Genomic DNA, 22,833 nt, shown 5'->3' with positions numbered 1-22,833 from the left:
ATCTTTTGGTATGCATTTCAGAAAAATGGTTAGGATTCAGGTGTAATTGCAAATAGTGATTAATCATGATTAATCCACTGAAAATTCTGATTAATTTGATTAAACATTTTAATCATTTGACAGCCCTAATATATATATATATAAATAAATAATACAATAATAATATATACATACAGTGAGCTCCAAAAGTATTGGGACAGTGACACATTTTTTGTTGTTTTGGCTCTGTACTCCAACACTACATCAAGCTTGTGACTCTACAAATTAGTTGTTGTGCATTTTCTGTTTGATTTGATTGTGTTTCAGATTATTTTGTGCCCAATATAAATGAATGGTAAATAATGTATTTTGTCATTTTTGGAGGCACTTTTATTGTAAATAAGAATATGTTTCTAAAACACTTCTACATGAATGTGGATGCTACCATGATTAGGGTCATCCTAAATGAATCGTTTCCGAATGATGAGTGAGAAAATGACAGAGGCATAATTATAATACCTTCCCTGGTTTTGTAATGGTGAGATAGCAGATAGTCTGGGTGGTGTGATATTGGTGCGTCTGTGTCAAACAACACCACCCTTAAAGAAAACGGCCTTTATACAACACATTGTGATGAACATATGGTTTCCAAATTTGGTAAAACAATGTCCGGTTTTTATTTTAACTTTATAATATACCAAATCCAACGGTATTTAGCTAGATAGTTCAGTCCTCCAGTTTGTTATTGAGGGTGAATATGAGGCTTTCTCAGACATTTTTTGTAGGGGTTGATCCAGTTTTAGTTAGGTGCAAATCAAGTAAAACAATTTTTTTTTTTGTGGGAAATTACAAACTTTAGAAGGGTTTTAGAACCTAGAATACACTACAAGCAACAACAGGATGATCAAATTAAAATCCTACACCTGTATGTAGGGAATAGGGTGACATTTGGGATGCAGCCATCGTTTATGGCAGAGATTGAGAGCTGTATTTGCATTTGTATTTATTATGGATCCCCATTAACTGCTGTCAAGGCAACAGCTACTCTTCCTGAGGCCCAGCAAAAATTAAGGCAGGCACATGAAGAGGCAGGCGTGATCACCAAGTCTGCTTCACCTGAGGAGTGAGGAGATTCATAATGAAGTCGCTTTCTGTGATTTCTCACAGTGTGTGTGTGTGAGTGTGTGTGTGTGTGTGTGTGTGTGTGTGTGTGTGTGTGAGTAGTGAAGAGGAAATCACCTGTAAAATATTGCTTGAAATTGCAGTGAATTGGATTAATGGCAATAATTCGATTTGTGAGCTTCTACATGCAGCGTGCTCAACAGCCCTCTGAGGCAGGAGAAATCATGCTGTGGGTTTATATACTGTCCTCTATACATCCTGACTGGTTGGTGCAGTAGACACAGGCTATACGTAGCCAACTAAGTGGTTGTCTGTAGACTACCCCTGTTCGTCCTTGACAGACAGGCATCAGGTAATGTATATGAGGACTGAAGGAGGCGTCTCAAATGGCACCCTATTCCATAAATAGTGCACTACTTTTGACCAGAGTCCTATGGGTTTCCCTGCACTATATAGGGAATAGGGACGCCATTTGAGACGCAGGCTGCAACGTCCTTGCCGTATTTAACATCCAGAGAGAGTCCTTGGGGATTGACAGCTCGGTTTCTCCACTAAGGTTAGGTGGTGAACACAATAGCTGGCCAACCTTCAACCAGGCAGTATTGCAATCCTCCACAGGAAACTAAAGAATCGCATTGTTTCTCTCCTCTCTCCCCCAGGATGAGATAAAAGTGGCGTTTGTATTCAGGGTAACATTCCCAGGACATCGTCATGTGATCCTTTGTTGAAAGGAGAGTAGATGTAAAATGCCATTATCATTAGTCCCTGTTATTCTGATATTTACATTTTAGTCATTTAGCAGACGCTCTTATCCAGAGCGACTTACAGTTAGTGAATACATATATATATATATATTTTTTATACTGGCCCCCCGTGGGAATCGAACCCACAACCCTGGCGTTGCAAACGCCATGCTCAATCAACTGAGCTACATCCCTGCCGGCCATTCCGTCCCCTACCCTGGACCAATTGTGCGCCGCCCATGAGTCTCCCGGCCGCGGCCGGCTGCGACAGAGCCTGGATTCGAACCAGGATCTCTAGTGGCACAGTTAGCACTGCGATGCAGTGCCTTAGACCACTGCGCCATTCAGGAGACATCTGTCATGAAATTAATGAGTAAACAACCAGTTGACTGTAGTTGTTGGTCGTCTGTACGACTGTCACTGGTGACAATACACAACAGAACAACTGCTGTGATTTGAGTTATCTCTCTAAAGCAATACATTGTATTCTTTCATATAACAAATAGTATACAGTGTTTTTTTTATATATTTTTTATCAGTGGCTGATGGATGTCTGTATTGTTTGAAGTACAATAGGCCTTACAGCTGTTCATATCGTAATGTGCAGTAGTGGCCTTTTCAGATATTGCCGTAAAAACAGTACGTGACTTGCTTTGATCTGTGCTGTAAAATATGGATGAGTAACCCTCCATAGCAAAATGAGAACAACAGGTGGCTGGGGTGAATGGATGATGGACAGATGAGGGATGGATGGATGAAGCCCCATGGATAGATGATGATGATGGTGAGATGGAGGGATGCATGGATGAACCCTGTGCTCCGTGATGGTGGAATAGGAGGGCACCATTGGACTCCATGATGAACAGAACGGTCCATTGTTGTGTAATGAAGCATCACCGTAACAGAACGGTCCATCGTTGCATCACCGTAACAGAACGGTCCATCGTTGCATCACCGTAACAGAACGGTCCATCGTTGCATCACCGTAACAGAACGGTCCCATCGTTGTGTAATGAGGCATCACCGTAACAGAACGGTCCATCGTTGCATCACCGTAACAGAACGGTCCATCGTTGCATCACCGTAACAGAACGGTCCATCGTTGCATCACCGTAACAGAACGGTCCATCGTTGTGTAATGAAGCATCACCGTAACAGAAGACTACAGCCACACAGTGACTGGCGAGTCCATTCTATCCAGTTTACAGTCAGACAGATCATGTCTAACATAGTCACTCACTGTATGGCTGCTGCTGCAGATCCTATTAACCCCGCCGGACAGGCTTTGTGGTTTGAAATGTTTATCTTTATAACGGCCTAACCTAGAAAACAACTTCTCCAGTCCTTTGTGTTCCTCGTTTACCCTGGAGTTGAAGTGGGACGTTTGGTTTTTCATATCGCCCTCTTCCTTACCTTGTCCAGTGTTTGTGTTTGTGTGTGTGTGTGTGTGTGTGTGTGTGTGTGTGTGTGTGTGTGTGTGTGTGTGTCTCCGCGTCTCTTTGTTGTGATGTCTCTCCAATTCTTACATTGTCTCCTGCCTGCTCTCTTACTATGTGTCTCATGTCTCTGGGTGACTTGTCTCTCTCTTCTCTCCCCCTGGTCTCTGGGTGACTTATCTCTCTCTTCTCTCCCCCCTGGTCTCTGGGTGACTTATCTCTCTCTTCTCTCCCCCCTGGTCTCTGGGTGACTTGTCTCTCTCTTCTCTCCCCCTGGTCTCTGGGTGACTTATCTCTCTCTTCTCTCCCCCCTGGTCTCTGGGTGACTTGTCTCTCTCTTCTCTCCCCCTGGTCTCTGGGTGACTTGTCTCTCTCTTCTCTCCCCCCTGGTCTCTGGGTGACTTGTCTCTCTCTTCTCTCCCCACTGTGCAGTTCCCTGTGGAGGGCTGCTGACGTCTCATAAGGGGACCATCCTTTCTCCTGGTTACCCAGAGCCCTACGCCAACTATCTCAACTGTGTCTGGAAGGTCTCTGTACCAGAGGGAGCAGGCATCCAAGTGAGAGACGCAGCATGTTTGATAGTTAAAAGGGTTTAAGAATTAAAGTTTCATGGAATTCTATCTTAGAATGGGAATTTGCGCAAAATGGGTCCCATTATTGATGAGCCAACTGTTTTATTCAATTTAGTTAGTTTTTTTTTTTATTCTTAAATTTCTTTCTTCTTTACCTTCTTCAGATCCAGGTCATAACTTTTGCCACGGAACACAACTGGGACTCCTTGGACTTTTTCGACGGCGTTGATGGCAACGCTCCAAGGCTTGGCAGCTATTCAGGTGAATAATTTGTATTTCCAGCTCCATTTTGGAATTGAAGTAATGTCTGATCGGAACACTCAGTAAGAGTACTGATGGATATGACTTGGGGGGGGGGGACGGAGGAAGGCGACATTTGGAATGCTCTTTGAGAAAAGTTCTCAGAATCTCCCACGGCGTGGTTTCAAGGAAATGAAGAAAGGCCTGACTGACTCTAGTCTCCACCTGATGAAGAAGACCTGGGTGGTGGAAACAGTGTCAAATAAATCAATCAAATGGGACTTAATAAATCAATATCCAGCACCTGCTCAGAGACAATGGATGTGTGTAGGGCAGGGCTCTCCAACCCTGTTCCTGGAGATCTACCCTCCTGTAGGACGGTATCTCTCCAGGAACAGGTTTGGAGTTAAAACCTACAGGAGGGTATCTCTCCAGGAACAGGTTTGGAGTTAAAACCTACAGGAGGGTAGTTCTCCAGGAACAGGGTTGGAGTTAAAACCTACAGGAGGGTAGTTCTCCAGGAACAGGGTTGGAATTAAAACCTACAGGAGGGTAGCTCTCCAGGAACAGGGTTAGAGTTAAAACCTACAGGAGGGTTTCTCTCCAGGAACAGGGTTGGAATTAAAACCTACAGGAGGGTGTCTCTCCAGGAACAGGGTTGGAGTTAACCCTACAGGAGGGTGTCTCTCCAGGAACAGGGTTGGAGTTAAAACCTACAGGAGGGTATCTCTCCAGGAACAGGGTTGGAATTAAAACCTACAGGAGGGTATCTCTCCAGGAACAGGGTTAGAGTTAAAACCTACAGGAGGGTATCTCTCCAGGAACAGGGTTAGAGTTAAAACCTACAGGAGGGTATCTCTCCAGGAACAGGGTTGGAGAGCCCTGGTATAGAGTATATGATATTTTCCTATTGACTGTCTTTCCATTAGCATGTTCTACGTTCCAGTCACATTCAGTGGAGACCAGTGTTCAATCCCTGTGTCCACCCCTTCCTACTGTCACTCCCACTTGACTGTCTCCATGGGTGTGTTCTGTAGGTACCACCATCCCTCAGCTCCTGAACAGCACCTCCAACAACCTCTACATAACCTTCCAGTCCGACATCAGTGTGTCTGCAGCAGGCTTCCACCTTGAGTATACAGGTATGAAGAGACACACCTAGCTATAGGCTGGTCCTAGATCAGGTGTAATCTGGAGTATACAGGTGTGAAGAGACACACCTAGCTATAGACTGGTCCTAGATCAGGTGTAATATGGAGTATACAGGTGTGAAGAGACACACCTAGCTATAGACTGGTCCTAGATCAGGTGTAATCTGGAGTATACAGGTATGAAGAGACACACCTAGCTATAGACTGGTCCTAGATCAGGTGTAATCTGGAGTATACAGGTGTGAAGAGACACACCTAGCTATAGACTGGTCCTAGATCAGGTGTAATATGGAGTATACAGGTGTGAAGAGACACACCTAGCTATAGACTGGTCCTAGATCAGGTGTAATCTGGAGTATACAGGTGTGAAGAGACACACCTAGCTATAGACTGGTCCTAGATCTGTAAGCGCTTTGGCCAAGTCCTCTGACTTTCATTGTTTATCCTTATTCTACCAGGTCAGTTGACTGAGACGTTCTCGTTCACAGCGACGACCTGGGGAATAGTTAAAGGGGAGAAATGAGCCAATTGGACCACAGCTCTCCCACTAACACACTCTCCTCAACATCTGGCCTCACAGCACCTTTAACCCTGTGTCCCGCCTTCCCCCAACCTTAGAGAAAAACATGGTGTATATTCAGACGCTATCATCACCTCTCTCCCACAACGTCTCACCACCACAATCCCAATCTGTCCATCTCAGTCTCTCAGCACCTCTGACCCTATGTACCACTCTCTCTCACAGTCTACCACCCACAGAGATAAACATATAGTACAATGCTCTCACCAAGTCTGCTACCTGCTCTCCTCAGCCCCTGCTCTGTCTGTCTCTCAGTGGGTTGTTCTGACCATAACCCTGTCTGTCTCTCAGTGGGTTGTTCTGACCATAACCCTGTCTGTCTCTCAGTGGGATGTTCTCTTCTTCTTACCCCCTCTCCCACATCAATCTCTTCAGCCAATCACTCTCCTCTCCCCTCTCCCACATCAATCTCTTCAGCCAATCACACTCCTCACCCTTCACCCACATCAATCTCTTCAGCCAATCACTCTCTTCTCCCCTCTCCCACATCAATCTCTTCAGCCAATCACACACCTCACCCTTCACCCACACCAATCTCTTCAGCCAATCACTCTCCTCTCCCCTCTCCCACATCAATCTCTTCAGCCAATCCCTCTCCTCACCCACTCCTTACCACAGCTTGTTGCCACTCTCCCCCACATGCCCAGCACTCTCCACAGCATGACTACCAGGCTAACCATATATACAGTGGGGGAAAAAAGTATTTAGTCAGCCACCAATTGTGCAAGTTCTCCCACTTAAAAAGATGATAGAGGCCTGTAATTTTCATCATAGGTACACGTCAACTATGACAGACAAATTGAGAAGAAAAAAAATCCAGAAAATCACATTGTAGGATTTTTAATGAATTTATTTGCAAATTATGGTGGAAAATAAGTATTTGGTCACCTACAAACAAGCAAGATTTCTGGCTCTCACAGACCTGTAACTTCTTCTTTAAGAGGCTCCTCTGTCCTCCACTCGTTACCTGTATTAATGGCACCTGTTTGAACTTGTTATCAGTATAAAAGACACCTGTCCACAACCTCAAACAGTCACACTCCAAACTCCACTATGGCCAAGACCAAAGAGCTGTCAAAGGACACCAGAAACAAAATTGTAGACCTGCACCAGGCTGGGAAGACTGAATCTGCAATAGGTAAGCAGCTTGGTTTGAAGAAATCAACTGTGGGAGCAATTATTAAGAAATGGAAGACATACAAGACCACTGATAATCTCAAATCAAATCAAATCAAATCAAATTTTATTGGTCACATGCGCCGAATACAACAAGTGCAGACATTACAGTGAAATGCTTACTTACAGCCCTTAACCAACAGTGCGTTTATTTTAAACAAAAAAGTAAGAATAAAACAACAACAAAAAAAAAAAAGTGTTGAGAAAAACAAAGAGCAGAAGTAAAATAAAGTGACAGTAGGGGAGGCTATATATACAGGGGGTAACGGTGCAGAGTCAATGTGCGGGGGCACCGGCTAGTTGAGGTAGTTGAGGTAATATGTACATGTGGGTAGAGTTAAAGTGACTATGCATAAATACTTAACAGAGTAGCAGCAGCGTAAAAAGGATGGGGTGGGGGGGCAGTGCAAATAGTCCGGGTAGCCATGATTAGCTGTTCAGGAGTCTTATGGCTTGTGGGTAGAAGCTGTTGAGAAGTCTTTTGGACCTAGACTTGGCACTCCGGTACCGCTTGCCGTGCGGTAGCAGAGAGAACAGTCTATGACTAGGGTGGCTGGAGTCTTTGACAATTTTGAGGGCCTTCCTCTGACACCGCCTGGTATAGAGGTCTTGGATGGCAGGGAGCTTTGCCCCAGTGATGTACTGGGCCGTACGCACCACCCTCTGTAGTGCCTTGCGGTCAGAGGCCAAGCAGTTGCCATACCAGGCGGTGATGCAACCAGTCAGGATGCTCTCGATGGTGCAGCTGTAGAATTTTTTGAGGATCTGAGGACCCATGCCAAATCTTTTTAGTCTCCTGAGGGGGAATAGGCTTTGTCGTGCCCTCTTCACGACTGTCTTGGTGTGCTTGGACCATGATAGTTCGTTGGTGATGTGGACACCAAGGAACTTGAAGCTCTCAACCTGTTCCACTACAGCCCCGTCGATGAGAATGGGGGCGTGCTCAGTCCTCTTTTTTTTCCTGTAGTCCACAATCATCTCCTTTGTCTTGGTCACGTTGAGGGAGAGGTTGTTGTCCTGGCACCACACGGCCAGATCTCTGACCTCCTCCCTATAGGCTGTCTCATCGTTGTCGGCGATCAGGCCTACCACTGTTGTGTCGTCGGCAAACTTAATGATGGTGTTGGAGTCGTGCCTGGCCATGCAGTCATGGGTGAACAGAGAGTACAGGAGGGGACTGAGCACGCACCCCTGAGGGGCCCCCGTGTTGAGGATCAGTGTGGCAGATGTGTTGTTACCTACCCTTACCACCTGGGGGCGGCCCGTCAGGAAGTCCAGGATCCAGTTGCAGAGGGAGGTGTTTAGTCCCAGGATCCTTAGCTTAGTGATGAGCTTAGAGGGCACTATGGTGTTGAATGCTGAGCTGTAGTCAATGAATAGCATTCTCACGTAGGTGTTCCTCTTGTCCAGGTGGGAAAGGGCAGTGTGGAGTGCGATAGAGATTGCATCATCTGTGGATCTGTTGGGGCGGTATGCAAATTGGAGTGGGTCTAGGGTTTCTGGGATTATGCTGTTGATGTGAGCCATGACCAGTCTTTCAAAGCACTTCATGGCTACAGACGTCAGTGCCACGGGTCGGTAGTCATTTAGGCAGGTTATCTTAGAGTTCTTGGGCACGGGGACTATGGTGGTCTGCTTGAAACATGTTGGTATTACAGACTCGGTCAGGGACATGTTGAAAATGTCAGTGAAGACACTTGCCAGTTGGTCAGCACATGCTCGGAGTACACGCCCTGGTAATCCGTCTGGCCCAGCGGCCTTGTGAATGTTGACTTGCTTAAAAGTCTTACTCACATCGGCTACGGAGAGCGTGATCACATAGTCGTCCGGAACAGCTGGTGCTCTCATGCATGCTTCAGTGTTGCTTGCCTCGAGCGAGCATAGAAGTGGTTTAGCTCGTCTGGTAGGCTTGTGTCACTGGGCAGCTCGCGGCTGTGCTTCCCTTTGTAGTCTGTAATAGTTTTCAAGCCCTGCCACATCCGACGAGCGTCAGAGCCAGTGTAGTATGATTCAATCTTAGACCTGTATTGACTCTTTGCCTGTTTGATGGTTCGTCGGAGGTCATAGCGGGATTTCTTATAAGCTTCCGGGTTAGAGTCCCGTTCCTTGAAAGCGGCAGCTCTACCCTTTAGCTCAGTGCGGATGTTGCCTGTAATCCATGGCTTCTGGTTGGGGTATGTACGTACGGTCACTGTGGGGACGACATCATCGATGCACTTATTGATGAAGCCAGTGACTGATGTGGTGTACTCCTCAATGCTGTCTGAAGAATCCCGGAACATGTTCCAGTCTGTGCTAGCAAAACAGTCCTGTAGCTTGGCATCTGCGTCATCTGACCACTTTTTTATTAACCGAATCACTGGTGCTTCCTGCTTCAGTTTTTGCTTATAAGCAGGAATCAGGAGGATAGAGTTATGGTCAGATTTGCCAAATGGAGGGCGAGGGAGAGCTTTGTATGCGTCTCTGTGTGTGGAGTAAAGGTGGTCTAGAGTTTTTTTCCCTCTGGTTGCACATTTGACATGCTGGTAGAAATTAGGTAGAACGGATTTAAGTTTCCCTGCATTAAAGTCCCCGGCCACTAGGAGCGCTGCATCTGGATGAGCGTTTTCCTGTTGATTAATGGCCTTGTACAACTCATTCAGTGCAATCTTAATGCCAGCATTGGTTTGTGGTGGTAAATAGACAGCTATGAAAAATATAGCTGAAAACTCTCTTGGTAAATAGTGTGGTCTACAGCTTATCATAAGATACTCTACCTCAGGCGAGCAAAACCTCGAGACTTCCTTAGTATTTGATTTTGTACACCAGCTGTTGTTTACAAATATACAGAGACCGCCACCCTTTGTCTTACCGGAGCCAGCCGTTCTGTCCTGCCGATGTAGCGTGTAGCCTGCTAGCTGAATGGTATCATTGTTGTCGTTCAGCCACGACTCCGTGAAACATAAGATATTACAGTTTTTAATGTCCCGTTGGTAGGATAACCGTAATCTTAAATCGTCAATTTTATTCTCAAAAGATTGAACGTTGGCTAATAGTATTGATGGGAGAGGCAGTTTACTCGCTCGCCGTCGGATCCCTTACAAGGCACCCCCGACCTACGTCCACGATATCTCCGTCTCTTCCTCAGGCGAATGACGGGGATCTGGGCCTTGCCGGGTGTCTGTAGAATATCCTTCGCGTCCGACTCGTTGAAGAAAAAGTCTTCGTCCAATGCGAGGTGAGTAATCGCTGTCCTGATATCCAGAAGCTCTTTTTGGTTATAAGAGACGATGGCATAAACATTATGTACAAAATAAATTACAAATAACGCGGAAAAACACACATAATAGTACAATTGGTTAGAGGGCTGTAAAACGGCAGCCATCTTCTCCAGCGCTGTTTATGATGTCTCCCTCGATCTGGGGCTCCACGCAAGATCTCACCCCGTGGGGTCAAAATGATCACAAGAACGGTGAGCAAAAATCCCAGAACCACACGGGGGGACCTAATGAATGACCTGTAGAGAGCTGGGACCAAAGTAACAAAGCCTACCATCAGTAACACACTACGCCGCCAGGGACTCAAATCCTGCAGTGCCAGACGTGTCCCCCTGCTTAAGCCAGTACATGTCCAGGCCCGTCTGAAGTTTGCTAGAGTGCATTTGGATGATCCAGAAGAGGATTGGGAGAATGTCATATGGTCAGATGAAACCAAAATATAACTTTTTGGTAAAAACTCAACTCGTCGTGTTTGGAGGACAAAGAATGCTGAGTTGCATCCAAAGAACACCATACCTACTGTGAAGCATGGGGGTGGAAACATCATGCTTTGGGGCTGTTTTTCTGCAAAGGGACCAGGACGACTGATCCGTGTAAAGGAAAGAATGAATGGTGCCATGTATCGTGAGATTTTGAGTGAAAACCTCCTTCCATCAGCAAGGGCATTGAAGATGAAACGTGGCTGGGTCTTTCAGCATGACAATGATCCCAAACACACCGCCCGAGCAACGAAGGAGTGGCTTCGTAAGAAGCATTTCAAGGTCCTGGAGTGGCCTAGCCAGTCTCCAGATCTCAACCCCATAGAAAATCTTTGGAGGTAGTTGAAAGTCCGTGTTGCCCAGCGACAGCCCCAAAACATCACTGCTCTAGGGGAGATCTGCATGGAGGAATGGGCCAAAATACCAGCAACAGTGTGTGAAAACCTTGTGAAGACTTACAGAAAACGTTTGACCTGTGTCATTGCCAACAAAGGGTATATAACAAAGTATTGAGAAACTTTTGTTATTGACCAAATACTTATTTTCCACCATAATTTGCAAATAAATTCATTAAAAATCCTACAATGTGATTTTCTGGATTTTCTTTTCTCATTTTGTCTGTCATAGTTGACGTGTACCTATGATGAAAATTACAGGCCTCTCTCATCTGTTTAAGTGGGAGAACTTGCACAATTGGTGGCTGACTAAATACTTTTCCCCCACTGTAATAGCCTGCTGAGATGATGGATAGCATACTGTTCTGAACTGTTTTGGTTTATTTCTGTTTACCACTCATAGTCTCTCACCACTCTGTTTACCACTCATAGTCTCTCACCACTCTGTTTACCACTCATAGTCTCTCACCACTCTGTTTACCACTCATAGTCTCTCACCACTCTGCTCACCACTCTCTGACCGCTCTCATTGTTCCTATAAGGAGTATTAGAACTACCTATCATCTTTCAGTATTCCTATAAGGAGTATTAGAACTACCTATTATCTCTCAGTATTCCTATAAGGAGTATTAGAACTACCTATTATCTCTCAGTATTCCTATAAGGAGTATTAGAACTACCTATTATCTCTCAGTATTCCTATAAGGAGTATTAGAACTACCTATTATCTCTCAGTATTCCTATAAGGAGTATTAGAACTACCTATTATCTCTCAGTATTCCTATAAGGAGTATTAGAACAACCTATCATCTCTCAGTATTCCTATAAGGAGTATTATAACAACCTATCATCTCTCAGTATTCCTATAAGGAGTATTAGAACTACCTATTATCTCTCAGTATTCCTATAAGGAGTATTAAAACTACCTATCATCTCTCAGTATTCCTATAAGGAGTATTACAACAACCTATCATCTCTCAGTATTCATATAAGGAGTATTAGAACTACCTATTATCTCTCAGTATTCCTATAAGGAGTATTACAACTACCTATCATCTCTCAGTATTCCTATAAGGAGTATTACAATAACCTATCATCTCTCAGTATTCCTATAAGGAGTATTACAACAACCTATCATCTCTCAGTATTCCTATAAGGAGTATTAGAACTACCTATCATCTCTCATTATTCATATAATGAGTATTAGAACTACCTATTATCTCTCAGTATTCCTATAAGGAGTATTAAAACTACCTATCATCTCTCAGTATTCCTATAAGGAGTATTAGAACTACCTATTATCTCTCAGTATTCCTATAAGGAGTATTATAACTACCTATCATCTCTCAGTATTCCTATAAGGAGTATTAGAACTACCTATTATCTCTCAGTATTCCCATAAGGAGTATTATAACTACCTATTATCTCTCAGTATTCCTATAAGGAGTATTAAACTACCTATTATCTCTCGGTATTCCTATAAGGAGTATTAGAACTACCTATTATCTCTCAGTATTCCTATAAGGAGTATTAGAACTACCTATTATCTCTCAGTATTCCTATAAGGAGTATTAGAACTACCTATTATCTCTCAGTATTCCTATAAGGAGTATTAGAACTACCTATTATCTCTCAATATTCCTATAAGGAGTATTAGAACTACCTATCATCTCTCAGTATTCCTATAAGGAGTATTAGAACTACCTGTTCAGTGCTGTACTTGCTGTTTTGAAATGGTTTGTGTTTGTTTCTATAGTCCTGTATTGCTCTCTATGTGCAGACAAGTGATTGCTATTGCCACTTGTGTGTTTTGACTCTGTCCTAAGCAATAGGTTTGGATTCATGCCCAGAACCTCAGCCCCCCCTCAACGGTGTCAATGTGGGCCAGCGCTTCACTGTGGGTGACATGGTTTCCTTTCAGTGTGACCAAGGCTACTCTCTGAAGGTGAGCACAGACAGACACACACACACACACACACACACACACACACACACACACACACACACACACACACACACACACACACACACACACACACACACACACACACACACACACACACACACACACACACACACACACACACACACACACACACACACACACACACACACACACACACACACACACAGACACACACAGACACACACACACACACACACACACACACACACAGATACACACAGACACACACAGACACACACACACACACACACACACACACACACACACACACACACACACACAGACACACACACACACACACACACACACACACACACAGACACACACACACACACACACACACACACACACAGACACACACACACACACACACACAGACAGACACACAGCGCCGTTACCTTCCAGTAGGTTTTGGTTTTGCCATGGTGGTGTGTGGGAGTCTGCAGAAGGTTGCAGGTTTGAATCCAGCGATAGAAACTTGTCTAACTTTACCTTTAAACACTTTGAAATTTGACGTTTGAAAAACATAAATGGACGTCTAATTCTGACGAGAGAGCTTGTTGACCCTGTTCCCTATATAGGGCACCACTTAGACCACCAGGGCCAAAAGGGATATAGTTCAGTTTATAGGGAATATCAAATCAAATCAAATTTTATTGGCCACATGCGCCGAATACAACAGGTGCAGACATTACAGTGAAATGCTTACTTACAGCCCTTAACCAACAGTGCATTTATTTTTAATAAAAAAGTAAAATAAAACAACAACAAAAAAAGTGTTGAGAAAAAAAAAGAGCAGAAGTAAAATAAAATAACAGTAGGGAGGCTATATATACAGGGGGGTACCGGTGCAGATCCAATGTGCGGGGGCACCGGCTAGTTGAGGTAGTTGAAGTAATATGTACATGTGGGTAGAGTTAAAGTGACTATGCTTAAATAATTAACAGAGTAGCAGCAGCGTAAAAAGGATGGGGTGGGGTGGGGGGGCAGTGCACATAGTCCGGGTAGCCATGATTAGCTGTTCAGGAGTCTTATGGCTTGGGGGTAGAAGCTGTTGAGAAGTCTTTTGGACCTAGACTTGGCGCTCCGGTGCCGCTTGCCGTTCCACTTGGGGACACAGCCAATGTCTCATGTACAGCTGCCAGTTTAGAGATGCAGACCCAGGGAATACCCTAAAGGTTGAAGCAGAAGCAATATGCAGACCCAGGGAATACCCAAAAGGTTGAAGCAGAAGCAATATGCAGACCCAGGGAATACCCTAAAGGTTGAAGCAGAAGCAATATGCAGACCCAGGGAATACCCTAAAGGTTGAAGCAGAAGCAATATGCAGACCCAGGGAATACCCTAAAGGTTGAAGCAGAAGCAATATGCAGACCCAGGGAATACCCTAAAGGTTGAAGCAGAAGCAATATGCAGACCCAGGGAATACCCTAAAGGTTGAAGCAGAAGCAATATGCAGACCCAGGGAATACCCTAAAGGTTGAAGCAGAAGCAATATGCAGACCCAGGGAATACCCTAAAGGTTGAAGCAGAAGCAATATGCAGACCTAGGGAATACCCTAAAGGTTGAAGCAGAAGCAATATGCAGACCCAGGGAATACCCTAAAGGTTGAAGCAGAAGCAATATGCAGACCCAGGGAATACCCTAAAGGTTGAAGCAGAAGCAATATGCAGACCCAGGGAATACCCTAAAGGTTGAAGCAGAAGCAATATGCAGACCCAGGGAATACCCTAAAGGTTGAAGCAGAAGCATCATTCATAGCCCCCCTGTAGCTCAGTTGGTAGAGCATGGCGCTTGCAATGCCAGGGTCGTGGGTTCGTTTCCCACGGGGGGGGGGGGCCAGTATGGAAAATGTATGCACTCACTAACTGTAAGTAGCTCTGGATAAGAGCGTCTGCTAAATGACTAAAATGTAAAAATGTAAATAGCCTGACACTGAGTGTGTGTGAGTGTGTGTGTGTGTGTGTGTGAGGTTAAACTAACTGTACACACACATACACACACACACACTTGACCTGTGTTGTTCAGATCCTCCGGATCTAACTAACCCTCATGGCTCTGAGGAGAAACTCACCTCACAGTAGATAATACTATAAATATTATGACCATTTAAACACCTCAGCAGGAGTTCCGACACCTCTGCTCTGGCACAAACAACATCAGACATCCCAAATGGTACCCTGTTCCCTTCAGAGACCAGGACCCTTTATTCTACAGCAGAGACCTTGAGGATGAAGACGACTAAAAGGCAATTCTCAACAAAATAACGTGAAGAAAACCTTTCTGACATCTCCCCCCCCCAGTTGTTTTCATGGCCTTTGTTTGATATGAATCAGCAATTTCAAAGGTTTCTCTGGTATTCTTTTACATTTGTTTTCTTTCCTACCTGTGCGTCCCAAATGGCACCCTATTCCCTATATAGTGCACTACTATTGAGCAGAGCCATAGAGCCTGGTCAAAAGTAGTACACTATATAGGGAATATGGTGCCATTTGGAATGCAGTTTATGTGATATAGCTACTCCCTAGAGTGCTGAATAGATGTGTTTGTTTTTTTGTGTTCTTCCTTGCAGGGTAATGCATTCGTTTCTATTTTCTCTTGCAGGGTAATGCATACATGTCTACTTTCTCTTGCAGGGTAAAGCATACATTTCTACTTTCTCTTGCAGGGTAATGCATACATTTCTACTTTCTCTTGCAGGGTAATGCATACATTTCTACTTTCTCTTGCAGGGTAATGCATACATTTCTATTTTCTCTTGCAGGGTAATGCATACATTTCTATTTTCTCTTGCAGGATAATGCATACATTTCTACTTTCTCTTGCAGGGTAATGCATACATTTCTACTTTCTCTTGCAGGGTAATGCATACATTTCTATTTTCTCTTGCAGGGTAATGCATACATTTCTACTTTCTCTTGCAGGGTAATGCATACATTTCTATTTTCTCTTGCAGGGTAATGCATACATTTCTACTTTCTCTTGCAGGGTAATGCATACATTTCTATTTTCTCTTGCAGGGTAATGCATACATTTCTACTTTCTCTTACAGGGTAATGCATACATTTCTATTTTCTCTTGCAGGGTAATGCATACATTTCTACTTTCTCTTGCAGGGTAATGCATACATTTCTACTTTCTCTTGCAGGGTAATGCATACATTTCTACTTTCTCTTGCAGGGTAATGCATACATTTCTATTTTCTCTTGCAGGGTAATGCATACATTTCTACTTTCTCTTGCAGGGTAATGCATACATTTCTATTTTCTCTTGCAGGGTAATGCATACATTTCTACTTTCTCTTGCAGGGTAATGCATACATTTCTATTTTCTCTTGCAGGGTAATGCATACATTTCTACTTTCTCTTGCAGGGTAATGCATACATTTCTACTTTCTCTTGCAGGGTAATGCATACATTTCTACTTTCTCTTGCAGGGTAATGCATACATTTCTATTTTATCTTGCAGGGTAATGCATACATTTCTACTTTCTCTTGCAGGGTAATGCATACATTTCTACTTTCTCTTGCAGGGTAATGCATACATTTCTACTTTCTCTTGCAGGGTAATGCATACATTTCTATTATCTCTTGCAGGGTAATGCATACATTTCTATTTTATCTTGCAGGGTAATGCATACATTTCTATTTTCTCTTGCGGGGCAATGCATACATATATATTTTCTCTTGCAGGGTAATGAATACATAACGTGTATGCCAGGGCCCGTCAGACGATGGAATTACCCCGTACCTCTGTGCTTAGGTAATGTATTCATTCTATACAAGTCGTCTTTATCATAGAAATGTTTTAATTTTAAGTCTGTAGTGTTCTGGTATTGAGATTAACCAACATTAACATCACACCTGTATGAACTATCACATCAATTTCTGCTATCACTATGACTACAGTACCTCATTAGAATATACATTCAGAGAAAAGCAACATTGTAAGTTTTGAATGTAAATGTATCTATCTCCACTAAACCAATCAGTCAGAATGTGTCTTTTCTCTGTAGTTGATATCAATCAGTCAGAATATGTCTCTTCTCTGTAGTTGATATCAATCAGTCAGAATATGTCTATTCTCTGTAGTTGATATCAATCAGTCAGAATATGTCTCTTCTCTGTAGTTGATATCAATCAGTCAGAATATGTCTCTTCTCTGTAGTTGATATCAATCTGTCAGAATATGTCTCTTCTCTGTAGTTGATATCAATCAGTCAGAATATGTCTCTTCTCTGTTGTTGATATCGCTGATGAGTCAGAGTATAGCCTGTTTGTTTCTGCTATACTGATTGGTAGGATGACTTCTAGGATTAGAGAGTTTGTTTCTGCTATACTGATTGGTAGGATGACTTCTATGATTAGAGAGTTTGTTTCTGCTATACTGATTGGTAGGATGACTTCTAGGATTAGAGAGTTTGTTTCTGCTATACTGATTGGTAGGATGACTTCTAGGATTAGAGAGTTTGTTTCTACTATACTGATTGGTAGGATGACTTCTAGGATTAGAGAGATTGTTTCTGCTCTACTGCTGATTGGTAGGATGACTTCTAGGATTAGAGAGTTTGTTTCTGCTATACTGATTGGTAGGATGACTTCTAGGATTAGAGAGTTTGTTTCTGCTATACTGATTGGTAGGATGACTTCTAGGATTAGAGAGTTTGTTTCTGTTATACTGATTGGTAGGATGACTTCTAGGATTAGAGAGTTTGTTTCTGTTATACTGATTGGTAGGATGACTTCTAGGATTAGAGAGTTTGTTTCTGCTATACTGATTGGTAGGATGACTTCTAAGATTAGAGAGTTTGTTTCTGCTATACTGATTGGTAGGATGACTTCTAGGATTAGAGAGTTTGTTTCTGTTATACTGATTGGTAGGATGACTTCTAGGATTAGAGAGTTTGTTTCTGCTATACTGATTGGTAGGATGACTTCTAGGATTAGAGAGTTTGTTTCTGCTATAATGATTGGTAGGATGACTTCTAGGATTAGAGAGTTTGTTTCTGCTATACTGATTGGTAGGATGACTTCTAGGATTAGAGAGTTTGTTTCTGTTATACTGATTGGTAGGATGACTTCTAGGATTAGAGAGTTTGTTTCTGCTATACTGATTGGTAGGATGACTTCTAGGATTAGAGAGTTTGTTTCTGTTATACTGATTGGTAGGATGACTTCTAGGATTAGAGGGTTTGTTTCTGCTATACTGATTGGTAGGATGACTTCTAGGATTAGAGAGTTTGTTTCTGTTATACTGATTGGTAGGATGACTTCTAGGATTAGAGAGTTTGTTTCTGCTATACTGATTGGTAGGATGACTTCTAGGATTAGAGAGTTTGTTTCTGTTATACTGATTGGTAGGATGACTTCTAGGATTAGAGAGTTTGTTTCTGCTATACTGATTGGTAGGATGACTTCTAGGATTAGAGAGTTTGTTTCTGTTATACTGATTGGTAGGATGACTTCTAGGATTAGAGAGTTTGTTTCTGCTATACTGATTGGTAGGATGACTTCTAGGATTAGAGAGTTTGTTTCTGCTCTACTGCTGATTGGTAGGATGACTTCTAGGATTAGAGAGTTTGTTTCTGCTCTACTGCTGATTGGTAGGATGACTTCTAGGATTAGAGAGTTTGTTTCTGCTCTACTGCTGATTGGTAGGATGACTTCTAGGATTAGAGAGTTTGTTTCTGCTCTACTGCTGATTGGTAGGATGACTTCTAGGATTAGAGAATTTATTTCTACTATACTGATTGGTAGGATGACTTCTAGGATTAGAGAGTTTGTTTCTGCTATACTGATTGGTAGGATGACTTCTAGGATTAGAGAGATTGTTTCTGTTCTACTTCTGATTGGTAGGATGACTTCTAGGATTAGAGAGTTTGTTTCTGCTATACTGATTGGTAGGATGACTTCTAGGATTAGAGAGATTGTTTCTGTTCTACTGCTGATTGGTAGGATGACTTCTAGGATTAGAGAGATTGTTTCTGCTCTACTGCTGATTGGTAGGATGACTTCTAGGATTAGAGAGTTTGTTTCTACTATACTGATTGGTAGGATGACTTCTAGGATTAGAGAGTTTGTTTCTGTTCTACTGCTGATTGGTAGGATGACTTCTAGGATTAGAGAGTTTGTTTCTGCTCTACTGCTGATTGGTAGGATGACTTCTAGGATTAGAGAGATTGTTTCTGCTCTACTGCTGATTGGTAGGATGACTTCTAGGATTAGAGAGTTTGTTCCTGCTCTACTGCTGATTGGTAGGATGACTTCTAGGATTAGAGAGTTTGTTTCTGTTCTACTGCTGATTGGTAGGATGACTTCTAGGATTAGAGAGATTGTTTCTGCTCTACTGCTGATTGGTAGGATGACTTCTAGGATTAGAGAGTTTGTTTCTGTTCTACTGCTGATTGGTAGGATGACTTCTAGGATTAGAGAGTTTGTTTCTGCTATACTGATTGGTAGGATGACTTCTAGGATTAGAGAGTTTGTTTCTGCTCTACTGCTGATTGGTAGGATGACTTCTAGGATTAGAGAGTTTATTTCTACTATACTGATTGGTAGGATGACTTCTAGGATTAGAGAGTTTGTTTCTGCTCTACTGCTGATTGGTAGGATGACTTCTAGGATTAGAGAGTTTGTTTCTACTATACTGATTGGTAGGATGACTTCTAGGATTAGAGAGTTTGTTTCTGCTATACTGATTGGTAGGATGACTTCTAGGATTAGAGAGTTTGTTTCTGCTATACTGATTGGTAGGATGACTTCTAGGATTAGAGAGTATGTTTCTGCTCTACTGCTGATTGGTAGGATGACTTCTAGGATTAGAGAGATTGTTTCTGCTCTACTGCTGATTGGTAGGATGACTTCTAGGATTAGAGAGTATGTTTCTGCTCTACTGCTGATTGGTAGGATGACTTCTAGGATTAGAGAGTTTGTTTCTGCTCTACTGCTGATTGGTAGGATGACTTCTAGGATTAGAGAGTTTGTTTCTGCTCTACTGCTGATTGGTAGGATGACTTCTAGGATTAGAGAGTTTGTTTCTACTATACTGATTGGTAGGATGACTTCTAGGATTAGAGAGTTTGTTTCTGCTATACTGATTGGTAGGATGACTTCTAGGATTAGAGAGTTTGTTTCTGCTATACTGATTGGTAGGATGACTTCTAGGATTAGAGAGTATGTTTCTGCTCTACTGCTGATTGGTAGGATGACTTCTAGGATTAGAGAGATTGTTTCTGCTCTACTGCTGATTGGTAGGATGACTTCTAGGATTAGAGAGTATGTTTCTGCTCTACTGCTGATTGGTAGGATGACTTCTAGGATTAGAGAGATTGTTTCTGCTCTACTGCTGATTGGTAGGATGACTTCTAGGATTAGAGAGTTTGTTTCTGTTCTACTGCTGATTGGTAGGATGACTTCTAGGATTAGAGAGATTGTTTCTGCTCTACTGCTGATTGGTAGGATGACTTCTAGGATTAGAGAGCAGTGAAATCAAATAAAAAAATCAAATCAAATGTTATTGGTCGCATACACGTGTTTAGCAGATGTTATTGCGGGTGTAGTGAAATCCCTGTGTTCCTAGCTCCAACAGTGCAGTAATATCTAACAATACACAACAATACACACACATCGAAAAGCAAAAGAATGGAATTAAGAAATATAGAAATGTCGGATTCCGCCGTATAAACATATATATATATACAGTGGGGAAAAAAAGTATTTAGTCAGCCACCAATTGTGCAAGTTCTCCCACTTAAAAAGATGAGAGAGGCCTGTAATTTTCATCATAGGTACACGACAACTATGACAGAGAAATTGAGAAAAAAAAATCCTGAAAATCACATTGTAGGATTTTTAATGAATTTATTTGCAAATTATGGTGGAAAATAAGTATTTGGTCACCTACAAAAAAGCAAGATTTCTGGCTCTCACAGACCTGTAACTTCTTCTTTAAGAGGCTCCTCTGTCCTCCACTCGTTACCTGTATTAATGGCACCTGTTTGAACTTGTTATCATTATAAAAGACACCTGTCCACAACCTCAAACAGTCACAATTCAAACTCCACTATGGCCAAGACCAAAGAGCTGTCAAAGGACACCAGAAACAAAATTGTAGACCTGCACCAGGCTGGGAAGACTGAATCTGCAATAGGTAAACAGCTTGGTTTGAAGAAATCAACTGTGGGAGCAATTATTAGGAAATGGAAGACATACAAGACCACTGATAATCTCCCTCGATCTGGGGCTCCACGCAAGATCTCACCCCGAGGGGTCAAAATGATCATCAGAACGGTGAGCAAAAATCCCAGAACCACACGGGGGGACCTAGTGAATGACCTGCAGAGAGCTGGGACCAAAGTATCAAAGCCTACCATCAGTAACACACTACGCCGCCAGGGCCTCAAATCCTGCAGTGCCAGACGTGTCCCCCTGCTTAAGCCAGTACATGTCCAGGCCCATCTGAAGTTTGCTAGAGTGCATTTGGATGATCCAGAAGAGGATTGGGAGAATGTCATATGGTCAGATGAAACCAAAATAGAACTTTTTGGTAAAAACTCAACTCGTCGTGTTTGGAGGACAAAAAATGCTGAGTTGCATCCAAAGAACACCATACCTACTGTGAAGCATGGGGGTGGAAACATCATGCTTTGGGGCTGTTTTTCTGCAAAGGGACCAGGACGACTGATCCGTGTAAAGGAAAGAATGAATGGGGCCATGTATCATGAGATTTTGAGTGAAAACCCCCTTCCATCAGCAAGGGCATTGAAGATGAAACGTGTCTGGGTCTTTCAGCATGACAATGATCCCAAACACACCGCCCGGGCAACGAAGGAGTGGCTTCGTAAGAAGCATTTCAAGGTCCTGGAGTGGCCTAGCCAGTCTCCAGATCTCAACCCCATAGAAAATCTTTGGAGGGAGTTGAAAGTCCGTGTTGCCCAGCGACAGCCCCAAAACATCACTGCTCTAGAGGAGATCTGCATGGAGGAATGGGCCAAAATACCAGCAACAGTGTGTGAAAACCTTGTGAGGACTTACAGAAAACGTTTGACCTGTGTCATTGCCAACAAAGGGTATATAACAAAGTATTGAGAAACTTTTTTTATTGACCAAATACTTATTTTCCACCATAATTTGCAAATAAATTCATTAAAAATCCTACAATGTGATTTCCTGGATTTCTTTTTCTCATTTTGTCTGTCATAGTTGACGTGTACCTATGATGAAAATTACAGGCCTCTCTCATCTTTTTAAGTGGGAGAACTTGCACAATTGGTGGCTGACTAAATACTTTTTTCCCCCACTGTATATACAGTACATGTACATATATATGTGATTGGATGTATAGACATTATGGACAGTATGTGGATAGAACAGTATATACATATGAAATGAGTAAAACAGTATGTAAACATTATTAAAGTGGCCAGTGATTCCATGTCTATGTATATAGGGCAGCAGCCTCTAAGGTGCAGGGTTGAGTAACAGGTGGGTAGCCGGCTAGTGATGGCTATTTAACAGTCTGATGGCCTTGAGATAGATGCTGCTTTTCAGTCTCTCGGTCCCAGTATGCACTGTACATACCCTGACCACTGCTTAGATCACCACAGTTCACAATGTTCCAGTAAACCGCCAGAATACTTAATGATAGTTGATGGAAACAGCACGTTGTTTTGTAATGACTTCCCCAACCAAACCATCGCCCTGACCTTAACCACTCTGAATTAATACCTAAACGTAAC

General features: G+C 42.8%; 1 protein-coding gene across 1 annotated transcript in view; it reads left to right on the top strand.

Moving 5' to 3' along the window:
* Window positions 1-22,833, top strand: part of LOC121543738 (CUB and sushi domain-containing protein 3) — a 205,368-nt gene that overhangs the window by 5,012 nt on the left and 177,523 nt on the right. The window contains exons 3-7 of the mRNA XM_045226581.1: window positions 3,713-3,837; window positions 4,017-4,113; window positions 5,130-5,234; window positions 12,957-13,075; window positions 16,790-16,859. Of these exons, the coding sequence (XP_045082516.1) occupies window positions 3,713-3,837; window positions 4,017-4,113; window positions 5,130-5,234; window positions 12,957-13,075; window positions 16,790-16,859 (516 nt within the window). The remainder of the gene's footprint in view (window positions 1-3,712; window positions 3,838-4,016; window positions 4,114-5,129; window positions 5,235-12,956; window positions 13,076-16,789; window positions 16,860-22,833) is intronic.

This window comes from Coregonus clupeaformis, chromosome 17, assembly GCF_020615455.1.
Source record: "Coregonus clupeaformis isolate EN_2021a chromosome 17, ASM2061545v1, whole genome shotgun sequence".
Taxonomy (NCBI): domain Eukaryota; kingdom Metazoa; phylum Chordata; class Actinopteri; order Salmoniformes; family Salmonidae; genus Coregonus; species Coregonus clupeaformis.
The sequence above is the reverse complement of the archived record's forward strand: the minus strand, read 5'-3'. Positions and strand labels throughout refer to the sequence as shown.